The sequence below is a fragment of the Nanorana parkeri genome, unplaced genomic scaffold (genome assembly GCF_000935625.1).
Source record: "Nanorana parkeri isolate BGI_ZX_2015 unplaced genomic scaffold, ASM93562v1 scaffold1269, whole genome shotgun sequence".
Taxonomy (NCBI): Eukaryota; Metazoa; Chordata; class Amphibia; order Anura; family Dicroglossidae; genus Nanorana; species Nanorana parkeri.
This window is the reverse complement of record NW_017307537.1, coordinates 405,158-419,942: the sequence shown is the minus strand read 5'-3', so window position 1 is coordinate 419,942 and position 14,785 is coordinate 405,158. Positions and strand designations below refer to the sequence as shown.

At 42.9% G+C, this 14,785-nt stretch overlaps 1 protein-coding gene across 1 annotated transcript in view; it reads right to left on the bottom strand.

Moving 5' to 3' along the window:
- CLCF1 (cardiotrophin-like cytokine factor 1) overlaps positions 1–14,785 on the bottom strand; it is a 55,948-nt gene that overhangs the window by 22,154 nt on the left and 19,009 nt on the right. The window contains exon 2 of the mRNA XM_018568977.1: positions 14,538–14,701. Within this exon, the coding sequence (XP_018424479.1) occupies positions 14,538–14,701 (164 nt within the window). The remainder of the gene's footprint in view (positions 1–14,537; positions 14,702–14,785) is intronic.

Genomic DNA, 14,785 nt, shown 5'->3' with positions numbered 1-14,785 from the left:
CATGGCTTAGGACTGCAATTTTTAATTCTTATTGGACTCAACAAAACAATAACTTAAAAAAAAAAAAAAAGTATCCTTCTCCTTTTGAGTTAGCTTTGTGAATTGAGTCTTCTGAACCTAACGCTCACTATTTATGTAGCATGCATTCAAATCTATTTGTCATACTGAGTATTACACCTACCATTTATGTTACAAAGTGGTTTATTCTTTTTTAATACATGTTTCAGATGCTTCGTACAAAATCTAAATGTTATATTATATGGGTATTTTAGCACTGATGAAGGAGGAATCCTCGAGCCTCGGAAACACAATACATTGGTTTCAACAACCAGATGCAGCCACCAAATTATATACTTTGTGTCAGGATTTCTTTTTTTCCCCTACAATAAACTTTATTAAGTGAAGTGCTTGTATACATACATGAGGATACAAAAGTATACAACAACATAACAAATGTAATGTGTGGAAAACCAATGATAACCTATTTCTTGTTTTTTATAGTTTAACAAGTATCAGAGCATGTCTTGGGATGACAATGTATAACCATCACCCGTTAGAGCAGTGGTTCTCAACCTGTGGGTCGCGACCCAAAAGTGGGTCACAACCCACTGTTGATGGGGTCACCACATGCTTTGTGCTGCGCTAGGTGAGAGGCTCCTCAGCCACCTCCTAGAGCAGCAGTGTCAGTTCTCCAGCCGCGCCGCTAGATGGTGCTGCAGCACTGGCAGCCGAGAATGCTAAAAGAGAGGGGAGCGGGCGGGAGTGAGGGGAGTTGAATGCCGGCTTGACCACCAAAGAGCCCACACTGGCCACCAGGGAGCCCACACTGGCCACCAGAGAGCCCCATTGACTGCGAGAGAGCCCCATTGAGCTCACATGAGCCCACACAGATACTAGTATTGGTGCGTTCCTAAATTTTACCATTGGGGGTCACCACAACATGGCAAATGTTACCAAGGGGTCGCAGCCCTAGAGAGGTTGAGAACCACTGCCTTGTAGAGTATCAAAGAAACAGGGGGTAATAGTAACACATTTTGGGGTGTGTTTATTGGATACTAAACAGCGAAACCAGTGGGTGGGGCAGAGGATAGAGGGTATCGAAGTCTTATCGATATGATATCTTAGGTATTGTCACTATCCACTTCTCTCCATCCCCTCACTGGGGGCATGATAAAATCTAAGTTGAGTATCATTGTCTCCAGTGTGCTGGCATAGGAGGCAAGGTATGTCTGAGGGGCAGATGGGGACTAGGGTTAGATAGGCTGCAGTGGAGGGGAGAGTTACATGTATCTGGAATTATGTGGTAACTACTCTTCACAGACTCTTTCAACCATAACAAGTTTTATGTTTTCCTCCTCCATCAACCATTAAAGCCTTCATAAAAGGGATCCTAGAATCACCACCCCCATCTCCCCCTCCCCCCCATTTTTATTTTTTTTATTTTTTTTATTGCTATGTAATATATAAGGATATGTTCCATTGTTCTTCTGTCCCATTTGGGATTCCCACACACTTGCTAGTGAAGAAGATCACTTTGCTACTGGACGAAAGATGATGATGTTGGATTACTGTCCAATGAGGAGGCTATATGTGTGTCACCTGCCTGGTTGGGCAGTGTGGAACTTGTGTGTTAACACACGATCACCTGAAAAAAATTGCAGATCCTTCAATATTTAAATTGTATATAAAGCCACAATTTTTTTTCCAGTTTAGAATATAGTGGGGAAGGGTTAGACCTGCTGTCATGCTCTTATTGCTGTTCCTCCTAAGGAGATTCACCTTCTTTGATCGTCCTGGTGACCACTAGTACTAAGAGAGAAAGTGATGGAAAATCTAAACTTTCAGAGTTGTCACCAAAGCAAGTAGTGAGAAATAAAAACCTTCTGTTTAGGACACGTGTTGCTATGGCAACTCTCTGAAATAGAAATTCTGTTCACTTTAAACAGATTTACTCTCATTGTCTGTTGCGTCTCAAAGATAGGAAGCGAAGTGAAATCTCCCCAGTCGGACACAAGCAGCAAAAACTATTTGATGTGAGTTTTAAACCTCCCCTACTCTATCCAAAGCTTAACAAAAAGTTTTGACTTATATACACTTCAACAGTGAATATGTAATGTATTTCAAATTTGTATTTAGCTGATTGCCTGGAGTCTTCCTATACTAATGGCTTTGGACAATTTTATTTTATTAATTTTGTAGGTTCCTAAACTTTTTAGTAGAATATCAGACCTTTTGGATCTGTACCAGTCTCTTGTTGACACCAGCATTTTATTATAGCTAGAAGAGATGGGAGAGGATGTCGACAAAGAATGTGAACCTTTAACAGCAAGCAAAGCGTGTCTATGACAGCAGCTGTAAACAGAAGTTGTGTGACAGCAAGCAACCTTGCTTTATGGTAAATTGTGCAGCTGTTATCAATTAGTACAGTTGAGACCCAAGGTGACAGCTGACAAGCAAAGAAGGTCCCGGTCAAAAGGTTTTGGCCTGCAACAACAACCAAAACCATTTTATAGCCAGATCTGATTAACCGAGACATCTGACAGGCAAGGCTAAAAACCGATCAGGACAAATTCAATGTAAACCAACAAAAGCCCCTCTATTACACCACATAGTGTGGGCATGTTGTGGGCCACACATAAGCTAGATGGTAGTCATAGAAAGAACTTTGTTCCTAATCTTACTATAAGAAGGCCAAACATTTTAACTCAAGATCATTAGCATAACTCAATCTTTGGCAAAAAAAAAAAAATACCTTTTGAAGAACATGCTTGGACATAACTTTTTCACTTCATCAAAAACACATTTAAAACTGTGTTAAAAATTAGGAGGGTCGGATCAAACCACATGATTTGCAGTCGCTGGCAGTTGTGTTGTTGTCTGTGAAAATTTAAATTTAGAAGGGGCAAATTTTATTTGTTTAACATCAATGCGTGGGCGATAGGAAATAAAGAGGTTGTCTCGTGGGGTTGTCCCCGTCACCCCTAGTGTACGCATTCTATTGGGATTACTTAAAGTGATATTATAGTAAAAAAGTCTGAAGCTGAACAAATCACTTACAATAAATGCTAGTCCTTGATGTTTAAAAGTTTAAGGGGGTTATTCACAAAGATAGCGGAAGGATCAGCCGTAGCTTTGGCCCGCCGGAGCCCTTCGGTTCAGTAGAACCGAAGGGCTGCTGTTGGGCTATTCACTGTAGCCCATACTGCTCCCAAAGCTGGCCGAGCCGAAGGCATATGCTTCGGCTCGACTGAGCCGAAGTGAAACCCGAAGCGAGCTGGCCGAAAGCCTCGCAACTGACAGCTGGGCGGAGCCAGACGTAATGACAGATCAGCGCCCCCAGGTTGCCTGGGACGCTGAACTGTCATTAAACAATGGCAACTTGGTGGAACCAGCTGTCACATCACGGCTGGCTCCGCCCAGTTGTTATTCATTGGCAGGGACCTGCTAGAAGACTCTAGCAGGTCCCAGCCAATAGGAAACAGTTGGGCGGAGCTAGCTGTCACTGCTAGCTCCGCCCAATTTTTTCTTTCTTTTTTTTCAACTTTTTTCAATAATCAATTTTCTTTTAAATTGATGATTTATTTACATATGTAAACATTTTCTTTCTACTTTTTTTTCCCTTTCAACTTTTTTCTGCTCTCTGCTGTCTCTTCTCTCTGCTGTCTCTTCTCTCTCTCTCTCTGCTGTCTCTCCCCTCCCCTATCTGTCTTTTCTTACCTCTACTGCAGCAGCTTCCCAGGTCTCCTCGTGCACCGGCGTCCTGTCCTCCTGCGGTGCTCGTGTGGCCGAATGTGGCTGACGTTGCACGCGGGGAGAGGTGTCCCGCCCCTTCCCATCTGCGGCGTCTGACACATTCAGTCGCATGAGCACCGCGGGAGGACAGGACACAGGTCAGTGAGTCAATCGCAATCTACCAGTGTTCGCTTTGCGATCGACTGGTAGATTGTGATCGACCTAATGGGCACCCATGATGTAAACCCTAACAATTGAACGTATCCTATTTCCTCCCTTTTTGGTTTAATCAATATACTATTAAAATTGTTTTGTTATATCTGTTTGATAAATGTAAAAAAAATCTGCGGCTGTAATTGTACGGACATGCCACAAACCCGCCGAACATCGTACGATGCTCGGCGGGTTTTCGAACATGTCCGTAAGTTTAAAGTCATGCGACCTTACAGTAGTAGAGGTCGCACGGCTTCCACACACCTTACGATCATCGTACGATCGCGGGATTTCCCGCGATTCTCGTACGATAATCGTAAGGTGTGTGGGGACCCTAACTATGATACATGTAATACAACAGGCACCAGGAACCAACTAACCTGGCCAGGGTACCCCATAATCAAACAAACCTGGTCAGACAGGTCCCCTCACTGCCCCCTCTTTACCAGTGTGTAAGGACACTTGTTATGGGGAGCGTGTCTGTTACCTTTCTATGCCAACATAAAGCATTGCAGGAAGTGCATACCATTTACAGAAAAGGGTATTTTAAAGCATAATCAAAACAAATCAGTAAAAATCATAACATGAGTGTATACAAGACTTTAAAGGGAATAATGAATCCAAATCAAACAAATATACATCATCCAGCAAAGTATGTCTTCAAAGTCTTGTCCATGAACTTGACAATCATCATGTTTCCAAACAGCTCCAACTCTCTCAATTCCACTTCCCTCAACTTCCATTTCAGTACAAGCACACAAGGCCCAGAACAGTGTCCAGGAACTGACCATCTACTAGCTGTAAGGAAGGAAGGGAGCCATCCTAAAACAGGATATCGGGGCCTGTGCTCGGGGGACCAGGTGATTCTGCAGGAAACTAACATTTTTAAATATCAAGGAGCAGCAATTGTATGTCATTTAAAGGAGAACTATGGGGTCATGTTTTTCCCCATAGTTCTCCTTAGGGTAACGGGAGGACACAAACTAGCGTCCTCCCGTTACCCTAAGCTCAGTATACCGCGAGCTAAAGCTTGCGGTATACTGAGACGCCGCAGCCGGAGCGGATCACGACTTAGATGATGGGATCCGCCCAGCTGCGTGAGTGACAGCTGGCTCTGCCTATCTAGAGGCAGAGCCAGCTGTAGCGCTGGCAGATTGGAGCGGGGAGTGGGGAATCCAGCCCCTCCCCCTGTCACGGCAGAGAGCCGTGACAGGATCGAGAGGCGAGAGAACCCGGTATGTGTTCGCTCACCTCCCGATCTACTGAGCCGACCTATGACAGTCTCATTGTCACAGGTCGGCTAGAACTATGAGGTGAGTGAAAAGCACTCACCTCATAGTTCTCCTTTAATAAACATCTTTGAGGCCATGTTCACAACATGGCGGGCGCGCGATTTTTAAAAAGGTGGTTTTGGGCGTTTTGAATTGCGTTTCAGAAATGAAACGCAATTCAAAACTCTCAAAACTGCGCTGGTAAGCGCAGTTCAATTGAAAGCTATATGGAAACTACGCTGATCAGCGTGGAAAAAAAGCTCGAGGAGCAATTCGGGCGGGAGCCGGTTCGCATGAACGGTCTCCATAGCAATGTATGGGATTGTTCATGTCTGCAGATCCGTGTGGCCAAATCCGCGCGGCCGCCCCGCCCCGGTGTGAACGGGACCTTATAGCTCATAAACCTTTTAAGTTTGATATCACTTCCAGTAACATTTCATCTCTAAAATTAAAGTTTCTCCACATGTCAAAACTCAGACAGGAATCTTGGGTGGCTTGTCAGCAGATCAGGTGAGGGCAGGGAAGTTCTGCTGCCAAAACCAACTTGTTGGTTTCCCCAAAATAGAGCATAGCAACTTTATCCCTTCCATTCCAGCAGCACATACTCACTCACCTTTTCTTCACTTACCTGCCAAATCAGCTACTGGAAGCAAAGAAAATACTTGGGATGCACTGATATATCGGCCGGAAATTGCACTTTTGTCATAATGATGAAAGTGCATCCATTCTTTCTCTCCTTCCCGCTGGGCGCTGCTCTGTGTCCCAGCGGTGGAGGAGATAAACTGAGGCCGAGTTCTGCGGGAGGAGACCGCTGTAGGTACGGCCTCTCTCCTTTCCACACTGCTCAGCCTCCTGTCACAGATCAGAAGAGAGCAGTGTGGCGGAGAAAGCCAGCGTTGTCACAGGAGGCTGAGCTCTCCTCCCGCTCCGCTCGATCAGCCTTCTGTGACAGCGTGTCAGAAAGGAGAGTGGGTACAAGCAGTCACTGATCAGTGATCGCTGAGTGTTTGTAGATAATTGAGGATATGGTATGGTTACTATATCCTCAATTATGAATGAATGGGAAGTGATCTATATCACTTCCTGTTCATTCATGATTGTGGTTATAGTAAACACACTCTGTCTTCATGTTATCAATGAACAGGAACACTCAGTATAGAGGATTCCTGTTCATTGATAACAGAGTCTGCAGAAAAAGAGATTGAGGACTCAATCTCTTTTTCTATTTTAAAAGGGAAATATCAGCGGTCTGTTTAGACCCCTAATATTTCCCCAAAGCCCCTAAAAGTAAAGTAACAAATAAGAATATTTATTTAGAAAAGCAATAAATTCATAAAAAGAAATATTAAAAAATTTAAAAGTTTATAAAAAATAAATAAAAATAAAATATTTATAAAAAATATGAAAAAAGTTAAAATAAAAAACATTTTCGGTTTCGGCCTTTTTCTAAAAAAAAATTCAGGTTTGTTTCGGTTTTGTTATTTTCATTTCAGTGCACCTCTAGAAAATACCTGGTGCTTCTATGACGAGCATGGGATTCCCCCCCTTGTGACAGCGGTAGGCCAATGACCACACACCAGCACAGTTACATACTGTAAATAGAGTCTACAGACCTGTGTAAACTAAAGCTGGTCACACACGGAGCAAATTTTTTCTCAATGAACCAGCCAAAATTCGGTCTGTGGGTGGCCCTTTCAGCAGCCTCCTGTCTGACATTCTTTGATCTAAAAATTGAAGGAGCAGGGCAGAGATTTCTCGGACATACATTGACTGCAGCAAATCAGCAAAAGGTTTTCAGTCTGTAACAACAACAAAATCCACTTGATGGCCAAATGAAAGGGGATTAGAGTGAATCTGTTGTTTTAGCTTGCATGGGCAAAGCACAGGCTGCCTTTAAAGTTCCTCCCATAAAGTGAACTTTATAGGAAATATGGTCACCGCACCTATACCATACGTAATAGAAAAAAACTTTTGTATCCCTGACCTATTCCGCGTGCGGCGCTAGAGTGTTCGGGTTTCACTTGAAGAAAAGGTGGCAACCTTACCTATACATCTTATTTTCATAGCCATGAACTTCCTGATTGGATCATGCTGTAGAGAGCAAGCCAATAGGTACTTTACACCAGCCTCTTCAAGCAGTGCCTGGTACTTTTTGGGGGTTTTCTTTATTAATAGACCTCTATAAGAATGGCCAAGTATTTCATATTTTAGCTATGAGCGGATGCAGGGCCGGATTTACTCTCTCTGCTGCCCCAAGGCCAAGTTCCTCAATGCGCCCCCCTACCTAAAAGCCGTCCCCCCCCATGGAGAATGGGAGACCTGCAGGCTGCATACAATGTCATCTGTACAAAACAAGCTGTGGCTTCCCCGCTGTACATTTAGCTCTGCTTGCCCAAAGCAGGGCTAAATGTAGAAAACAACTACCCGCCCAGGCATCGGGAGATATCAGTTCCACACCCCTTCTGCCCCTCTACTCCCTGCTGCCCGCAGCTCTGCATGCTGATGTAAAATCATATTACAATCATTAAACAAACTTGCTTTTAATTTACTTACAAATAGAGTTTATCTACTTGGTACACTTATGGCATAAATGATGTAATGTGCCAAAGCTTTGCATCTTGGGAAGGTTACATCAGCAGAGCGTTGCTGGGAAATCTCATCTGTAGTCTTATGAGATCTCAGGGATAGTAATTTTCCTCCCCTGAAATTATGTGCATGGGTCACATGTCCTAGTCACATGTGCCAGAGTTCCAGGAAGTAAAGGGAGATCTAGTAACCTGCCATTAGTTAACATGGCCACTGTCAGAAGACTGGGGAAGAAAAGAGAAATAAGGTATGCAAAGAATACAAAGCCGGCAGTTATCTACAAGTATGTGTTTGTAGACTGTCATTTCTAAACATTAACGGTGTGTTTATTGTTATTTTAAAAATATGGGTGAAGTTCCTCTTTAACTCTCAAGGATTGCAGTTTAGACACACATGTAAAGTGGTTGAGTTCCCACCTGCACCCCCATGACAGGTGGTCTTACCTAATTCCGGGGAGCTCCAGAAAATACATAATGAAATCTAGAATCCAATTTAGGTATAGAAAGCGTGTGGTTGTCTCAGATCACTAGGAATGACAACCACCAGGTGGATAAGCATATATTATATCCACATTGCTAGGTATATAGGCTATGTATTCAGTTGCCTTAGCTGATATCTTACAGAAGGTGTGAGGTAATCTCCAATTAGGTTTGTTTTCAGTTGATTTATTGCTGTACAGTATATGTCCCATTGTGAGTGCTGTTCTAGATAAGAATACAAAAGCACTGTGGTCCCTAATGTTTTTTTTTTTGCAGATGGCTTGAGATCTCTGAGTCTAAACAGCCAATAGCATGACCCTAACATGGTTATGTAAGGGAAGGGGTGGGAGAGTGGGGGAACTTTAACCTTGTGTAACCACTGGGATGGAGCTAACAAAGGGTTTAAGCTCAACACCACCGCAGATGAAAAGGAGCAACAAGGGAGCCTGGGAAAGGTAAGTATAAGGGCCTGTGTTGATTGGCTTTGGGCTTGTCGATTGCATCAGCTTGACATCAGTTTGAGACCATTAAGAATTCATTTACAGATGCATTTGACCTGAAGTTGAGCTTCTTCTTACCTGCATTTAACCTGCTTCAAGCAGGTTTTGCATTCCCATAAAACCTGTATGGGAATGCAAAACCCATTTGATGCGAACAAACACAGGGAAAGGGGTAGCCCTGTCAAGAAAACAAGAATCCTTCACTTTGCCCTGAACAAGCAAAATGACATTGTCTTTAAGGACACCAGAGTGTGGGAAAGCACCTTAAGGCCCCCTTCTATGGCTGGCGTCCAATCTGTTCAGCAGGGAGTCCATGCCCAGATCTCCATCTGATCGGAGTAGTATAGATAGGATGTCGCTTCTTGTGACAACAATGTCCATTCAGTTTTTTTCTCAAACTTGCAATTGGGAAACAACTGAACTAACTGGACCCATGTTAAGTCTAAGGGGAGTCGGATGTAAGCCAACATGTGTCCCTTTATATCTGATTACCTCTAAATCGTCCCATTCAGGTCTGCCAAAATGGAACTCTGTTCCACTCCTAGATGGACTTGGAGGAAATTGGATATAAATCTACACATGTGACAGGTGGACCTAATCGGAATACTGTGTGAAAGGGGCCTTACTAGGGATCAAGTTGTCTGTTCAAAGAGCCCCTGAACCTGAGCACACTGTAATGGGCTGTAATGTTTACATTGACTCAGAACTCTACCACAAGCTCCCCTTCATCTCACACATCAATCAGAATGACTGCATTTGGGGCATGGCAAAGCTATGAATCAAAGTGGAAGTCAAGGTCTCTTTATAGAGTGTGCTCATGTGCACAGGTTACAACATGCTCCTTAGAAATGGTACTTACAGGATTCTTGTGAGGCCTGCTCTTAAATCCCAACTCCCAGCCAAATGTTCTTTTTTTAGTGATGGGATGGGATGGGATAGGAAAGAGAATTTCTTTCTGCCCCTTGTCCCTTTTATTCCTGTCCCATTCGCAGAAGGAATGAGAGGTGCAGTTGTTACTTGGACAGGAAAGCAATGGTAACAAAAAATACCTTGTTCAAAGATGTAACTCTTTTCCACCTTTATAAGATCCTGAGATGTTGTAAGGGAAAATCTCACCAACAAGAACAAAGAGGGCATTAAAAACCTGACAGAGTGTCTGACTCTTCCATGTTCCCTCCAACATTAAATAAATGTTGGCTTAAAGCAACCCCTGAATGATTACATTAATGTACTAAAGCATTGTGCATCATAAACAATTGCCATTTTTTAATCCTTTGTGGCATCTCAGTCATGCTGATCTCTAGCAGCATTTTTGCAACCACTCCTTGTCTACATGTGCTCTGGCAATAGCTGCATGGAATTTTTCAGGATGGTTTTGTGACGGTGATAACAGTGGGTCATGCCTCTGTAATGCATGTTGAAACAATCACTTGTAGTCTCTATCAGAAGCTTAAGTGACAGGGTAACATCACAAGAGTACAAATGGAAAACAGGAAGAGAAAGTTGTCACTCTGTAATAGGGTTGCTACCTGTCCAGGATTCACCCGAACAGTTCGGGTTTTGAATGCTGTGTCCGGGTTTCATGCCAGCAGAAACCCGGACACAAGATGTCAGGTAGAAAGGGGCAACTAAAATTAAGATAGGGGCTACTGGCCCCACACTGAAAATAGTCTCAGCTGTGATATTTACATAGGAATGGGCGGCGCTATTTTCATATGAATAAGCCACGACTCATTCTCCCTAAAAAATGTTTGCGTATCAATAGAGTGTTCGGGTTTCGTTTGAAGAAAAGGTGGCAACCCTACTCTGTAACAGGAACTTTCTGAACATGGACCTTCATGGCAGGTTCACCAGATAGTAGTTTAATAAAAGCTGCAAACTTTCAAAGGTTGCAAATGACTTCAGAAATTACATTAACAAGCTTATATTAGTGTAGCACCTTTGTGGAGCAGGCTACTTTAAGGCTGATCTAATGTTGCAACTGATCGGGGCTTCTTCTAACAGAGACTTATGTGGCATGAGTTCTTTGTTTAGGAGGATGCCTGCTGGACTGGCTGTTATGGACTACACGTCCCAGAGTGCTGTGAGAGGAGGGAGAGTGTACTCTGGCTGGAGGAGGATTTTCTGGATTTTTTACCTGTGCAGAGATTGTGAGTGCAGGACGTCTAGAGCTGCTGTGTGCAAGAGATTGTTCAGAGTGGATCATGTGTCCCTGTCTACATTACTAGTAGACCTAGGGACCAACGGATCGTGATAGCAAGCCAGGTGATCATGTGAGCCGACCAGGTGATACTCCATACCGTTGTGCAGTGATTGTAGACGGTGATTCGGCTGTGATGAGCAGATGCCATGGCGGATGATCGGATCCTCTCCTGACTGCAGGGCCTGCTGTTTCCTTTCTCAAGTGAACAATCTCCCTTCTAGAAGATATCTGCTGACAGTACGGGACACCTCTGATGTGCATCTCCCTCCAGAACGGATGAAAGGCCTTTGGCCTATGCTTACTGTGAACACCAAACACTGAGCTTGTTATCACATACATTGGACCCCCCCGTTGGCTAGCCGAAGATGAAACCATTGACCAGTTGGTTAGGTACCCGGGTACATTGGGACTGAGACAGGGTTCTGTTCTAACCTTTATCCTGTGTAAGGGGACTGTTGTCAGTACACCCATTGCTGATATATAGTCACCTTTATAACTAGGGATGCACCTATACTAGTATCGGTGCTGATGCCGAGTATTCGCCCAAATGCTCCGATGCCTAGCCCGATACCCAAGCTTCCGGTATTAGAAAGCCGGGCAGTGAGTCATTACACGGCGCTGCCCAGCTTCCTGAGTGGCCGGGAAGCCAACTCTATGCTCCCTTGTCACTTGACGAGGAAGCATGGAGCCGGCTCCCCGGCCACTCAGGAAGCCGGGCAGTGTGTAATGACTCGCTGCTAGGTTTGCTGATTGGTCGGGAAGCTGGTCAATCAGGAAGCCGGGCGCCTGTAATGAAGCCGGCTTTATGCTCCCTCGTCACCTTGCTTTCTCTTCATCTAGTGACGAGAAGCATGGAGACGGCTTCCCTACTAATCGGAAAGCCGAGTGGCGAGTCTTTACACGTCGCCTTGCTTCCTTAATGAGACTTCCGGTATTGGTATTCGGTATCGGCAAGTACGCCAAAATATATATATATATATCGGTACTCGTACTCCATACCAAAGAAAAGCTATTGGTGCATCCCTATTTATAACTGAATCTACTATGCAGTTTGAAGTGTTTGATGATATAATGTATAATGCTGTGTGTATGTATATGCTGCCACTTATCTTATCATTGAAAGTAAACAATGTTAAACCATCTCAAGGTGTGCTGGTGTGCTGTGGATCCATTATAGAGGTTTCTTACAGAGGAAACACAGGGAGACCCGTTAGTTCTTTTACTGTAGATCACCCCTTAGGAGCCAACGGTAGTGTTAGTGTTAATGTTACTGGGATATCCTCGCTGACCAAATAAGGGGGGCGCTACATGAGATTTTAATTATTTGATATACATCTACTATCAGCTATAATGTTATTCCTAATAATGTTATATGCACAGCGCATTTTATTTAATTAAGGGGGGCTAGCATGGCTGAGCACCGGTGAGTTTTATCCTGCGCGCTGAGAATTACCCTTCCTACATGCACCTCCTTTGCTAATTAGGCATTGACTGAATTTATTGCTATTTTCTCTTATATATATATATATATATACATACACACACACACGCACACACATATTTATAGTATTTCCATACTGAAGCACAGATTTAGTTATACTTGGTGCAGGTGGGGGATTGTTTACCACAATTTTTTCCTGTGGCCTCTGCAAAATCATCCTATATCACGCAAAGCAATGCAGCACAGAGAGGCAGTTTATACACAAAGGTTGTTCTGTAATCTCATAAAATATTATTATGAGTCAATGTGGATTACAGCACATGAATGGTCTTTAGAGGAATATTAATAAAACATGGTAGACTGCCCAAAACAAAAATGGTGACTATTATAACAAAATCACTGATTCTGCTTGGTCTTGAACATTTACAATCAATAAGCACCACTTTGCATTTAATTGCTGTCTAAGAAATTGTTGTGCTAACCCTTAAAGAGAACCTGTTATTTTGCAATAGAGAGCTGGGCTACATCATAGTATTGATATTACAAAACACACTGCAATCCATTGGATTTAATTCATTGCAATTAAGTCACTAGAAGGTTAAGGTTGCACACAATGGGGGGGGGATTTATCAAAACTGGAGCAGACAAAATCTGGGGCAGATTTATACTGTAGCCAATCAGCATCTCTCTCACAATTTCAAATCTTACCTGAGCAAACTGAAGAGAGATGCTTATTGATTGGCATGGGCAACTGCTCCAGATTATGTTTGCTCCAGTTTTAATAAATTCCCCCAATGTGTTTTGGAAGGGGTAGACATGGAATGAAGGTAAAGCCAAACTTTAGACAAATCATATTTTGTGTCTACTTTTGGATAGAGAGGGAAATGGTTAGAACATGTGTCAGGTTTTAATTGTTATCTGTAATCCCTTCATACTAAAAAAAGTGTTTTTTTTTTGCTATCTGTCACAGGAAGTGCAGGAAAAATCTCTTCAACAGGAATTCAGACAGCAATAAAAAACTGAGCACAATGTTGTAAGCCTTCCCCACTCTATTCAAACGTTTTTTTAAAAATTGTCTGGAGCTGGGCCAAAGGACTTTCCCCTATTCTATTTAATGTTTTGCCTGTGTTATCATGTACAGAATGTCAAAGGCAAGAAAGCGAAAAAGCACTGTATTAGTAAGCAGTCATCCTAAATGATGTCACTGAGTGTAGTCAATAAGGGCACAACGCAACATATGCTGTGATTTCCTTTACTACCCTGCTGCTCTGTTGAACTAGTGGGAATGGAGAGAAATATCCAGTATTTTGGGGTATGGGGAGAATGGGGATTCACTCCTTTCTGCCCACATGACAGCACTGGCGCTTGGCGATTGGCCCAGTGTTGTCACATGGGAATCGATAGAGAGTCCTCAGTCCTGTGTAAGCTCCAAGTCAGAATTTGGAGTTCACACACATTACTTTTCTCTTTACTCCTGGGGGCAGAACGGAAGGATGAAGAAGCAGCAGGAAGCTATTTTCTACCGGTGAGGACAGCAGTTGGGTTAACCTGTTGCTTAGCTCTACATGGGGAAAGAACTGGTTCACTTTAAAACAAACTTTGCTTCCGTTCACTTTACTACGGTGAGAGCTTTTGCTTTATAGCTTTAGCAATCACTTTTTGCTCCGTTACATTTTCTTTCCATAGCTTAATGTTTCTTCCCAAAAGGATTATATTATTCTTATTGAGGTATGTGTCCCTATTGGTAAGATTTCACCTCACTTCCTGTGACAGGAGTTCAGTGGAGCAGGAAGTGAGGAATAATATCACACATGGAATCAGACAGCAATAGAAAGCTAACAGTGGCACTAAACCTTCTGCCCCCTGTATTTAAAAGTAAAGAAAAAAATGTTTGTAGCTCTACTTTAAGCCAAAGGGTATCAAATTGTTTGGCAATTTAAAGCAGTTCTTATTTATGAGAAAACCTCATTATTTAAAGTGTCTGAATAACCAAACCCATTTTACCATTTTCCAATATTATTCCAATATGGGGCAATTGTTACAAAACCTACATATAAAAGCAATAAATGTAACTTTATGTTAAACATAGTTAAAAAAAAGAGATCTACTCACATATGGTCCAGCAAGTGAGCGCAGTTGGTGTTCCAGGTATTTAGTGAGATCGTAGCTTTTCTGTATTGAGCTTCTGGCAAGAGGATCTGTTATGTTCAAAGCATCAACTGAGACTGCATGCAAGAGAGATACCAGCATAGCACATAGGACTCTCTGTGAGCCCTCTTCAGAGACAGTTAGTGACCAGGTTGTAAGCGAGAGAGCAGTAAAAGTGAGAAAGAGAAAGAATGAGAAAGAAAAGTATGGTG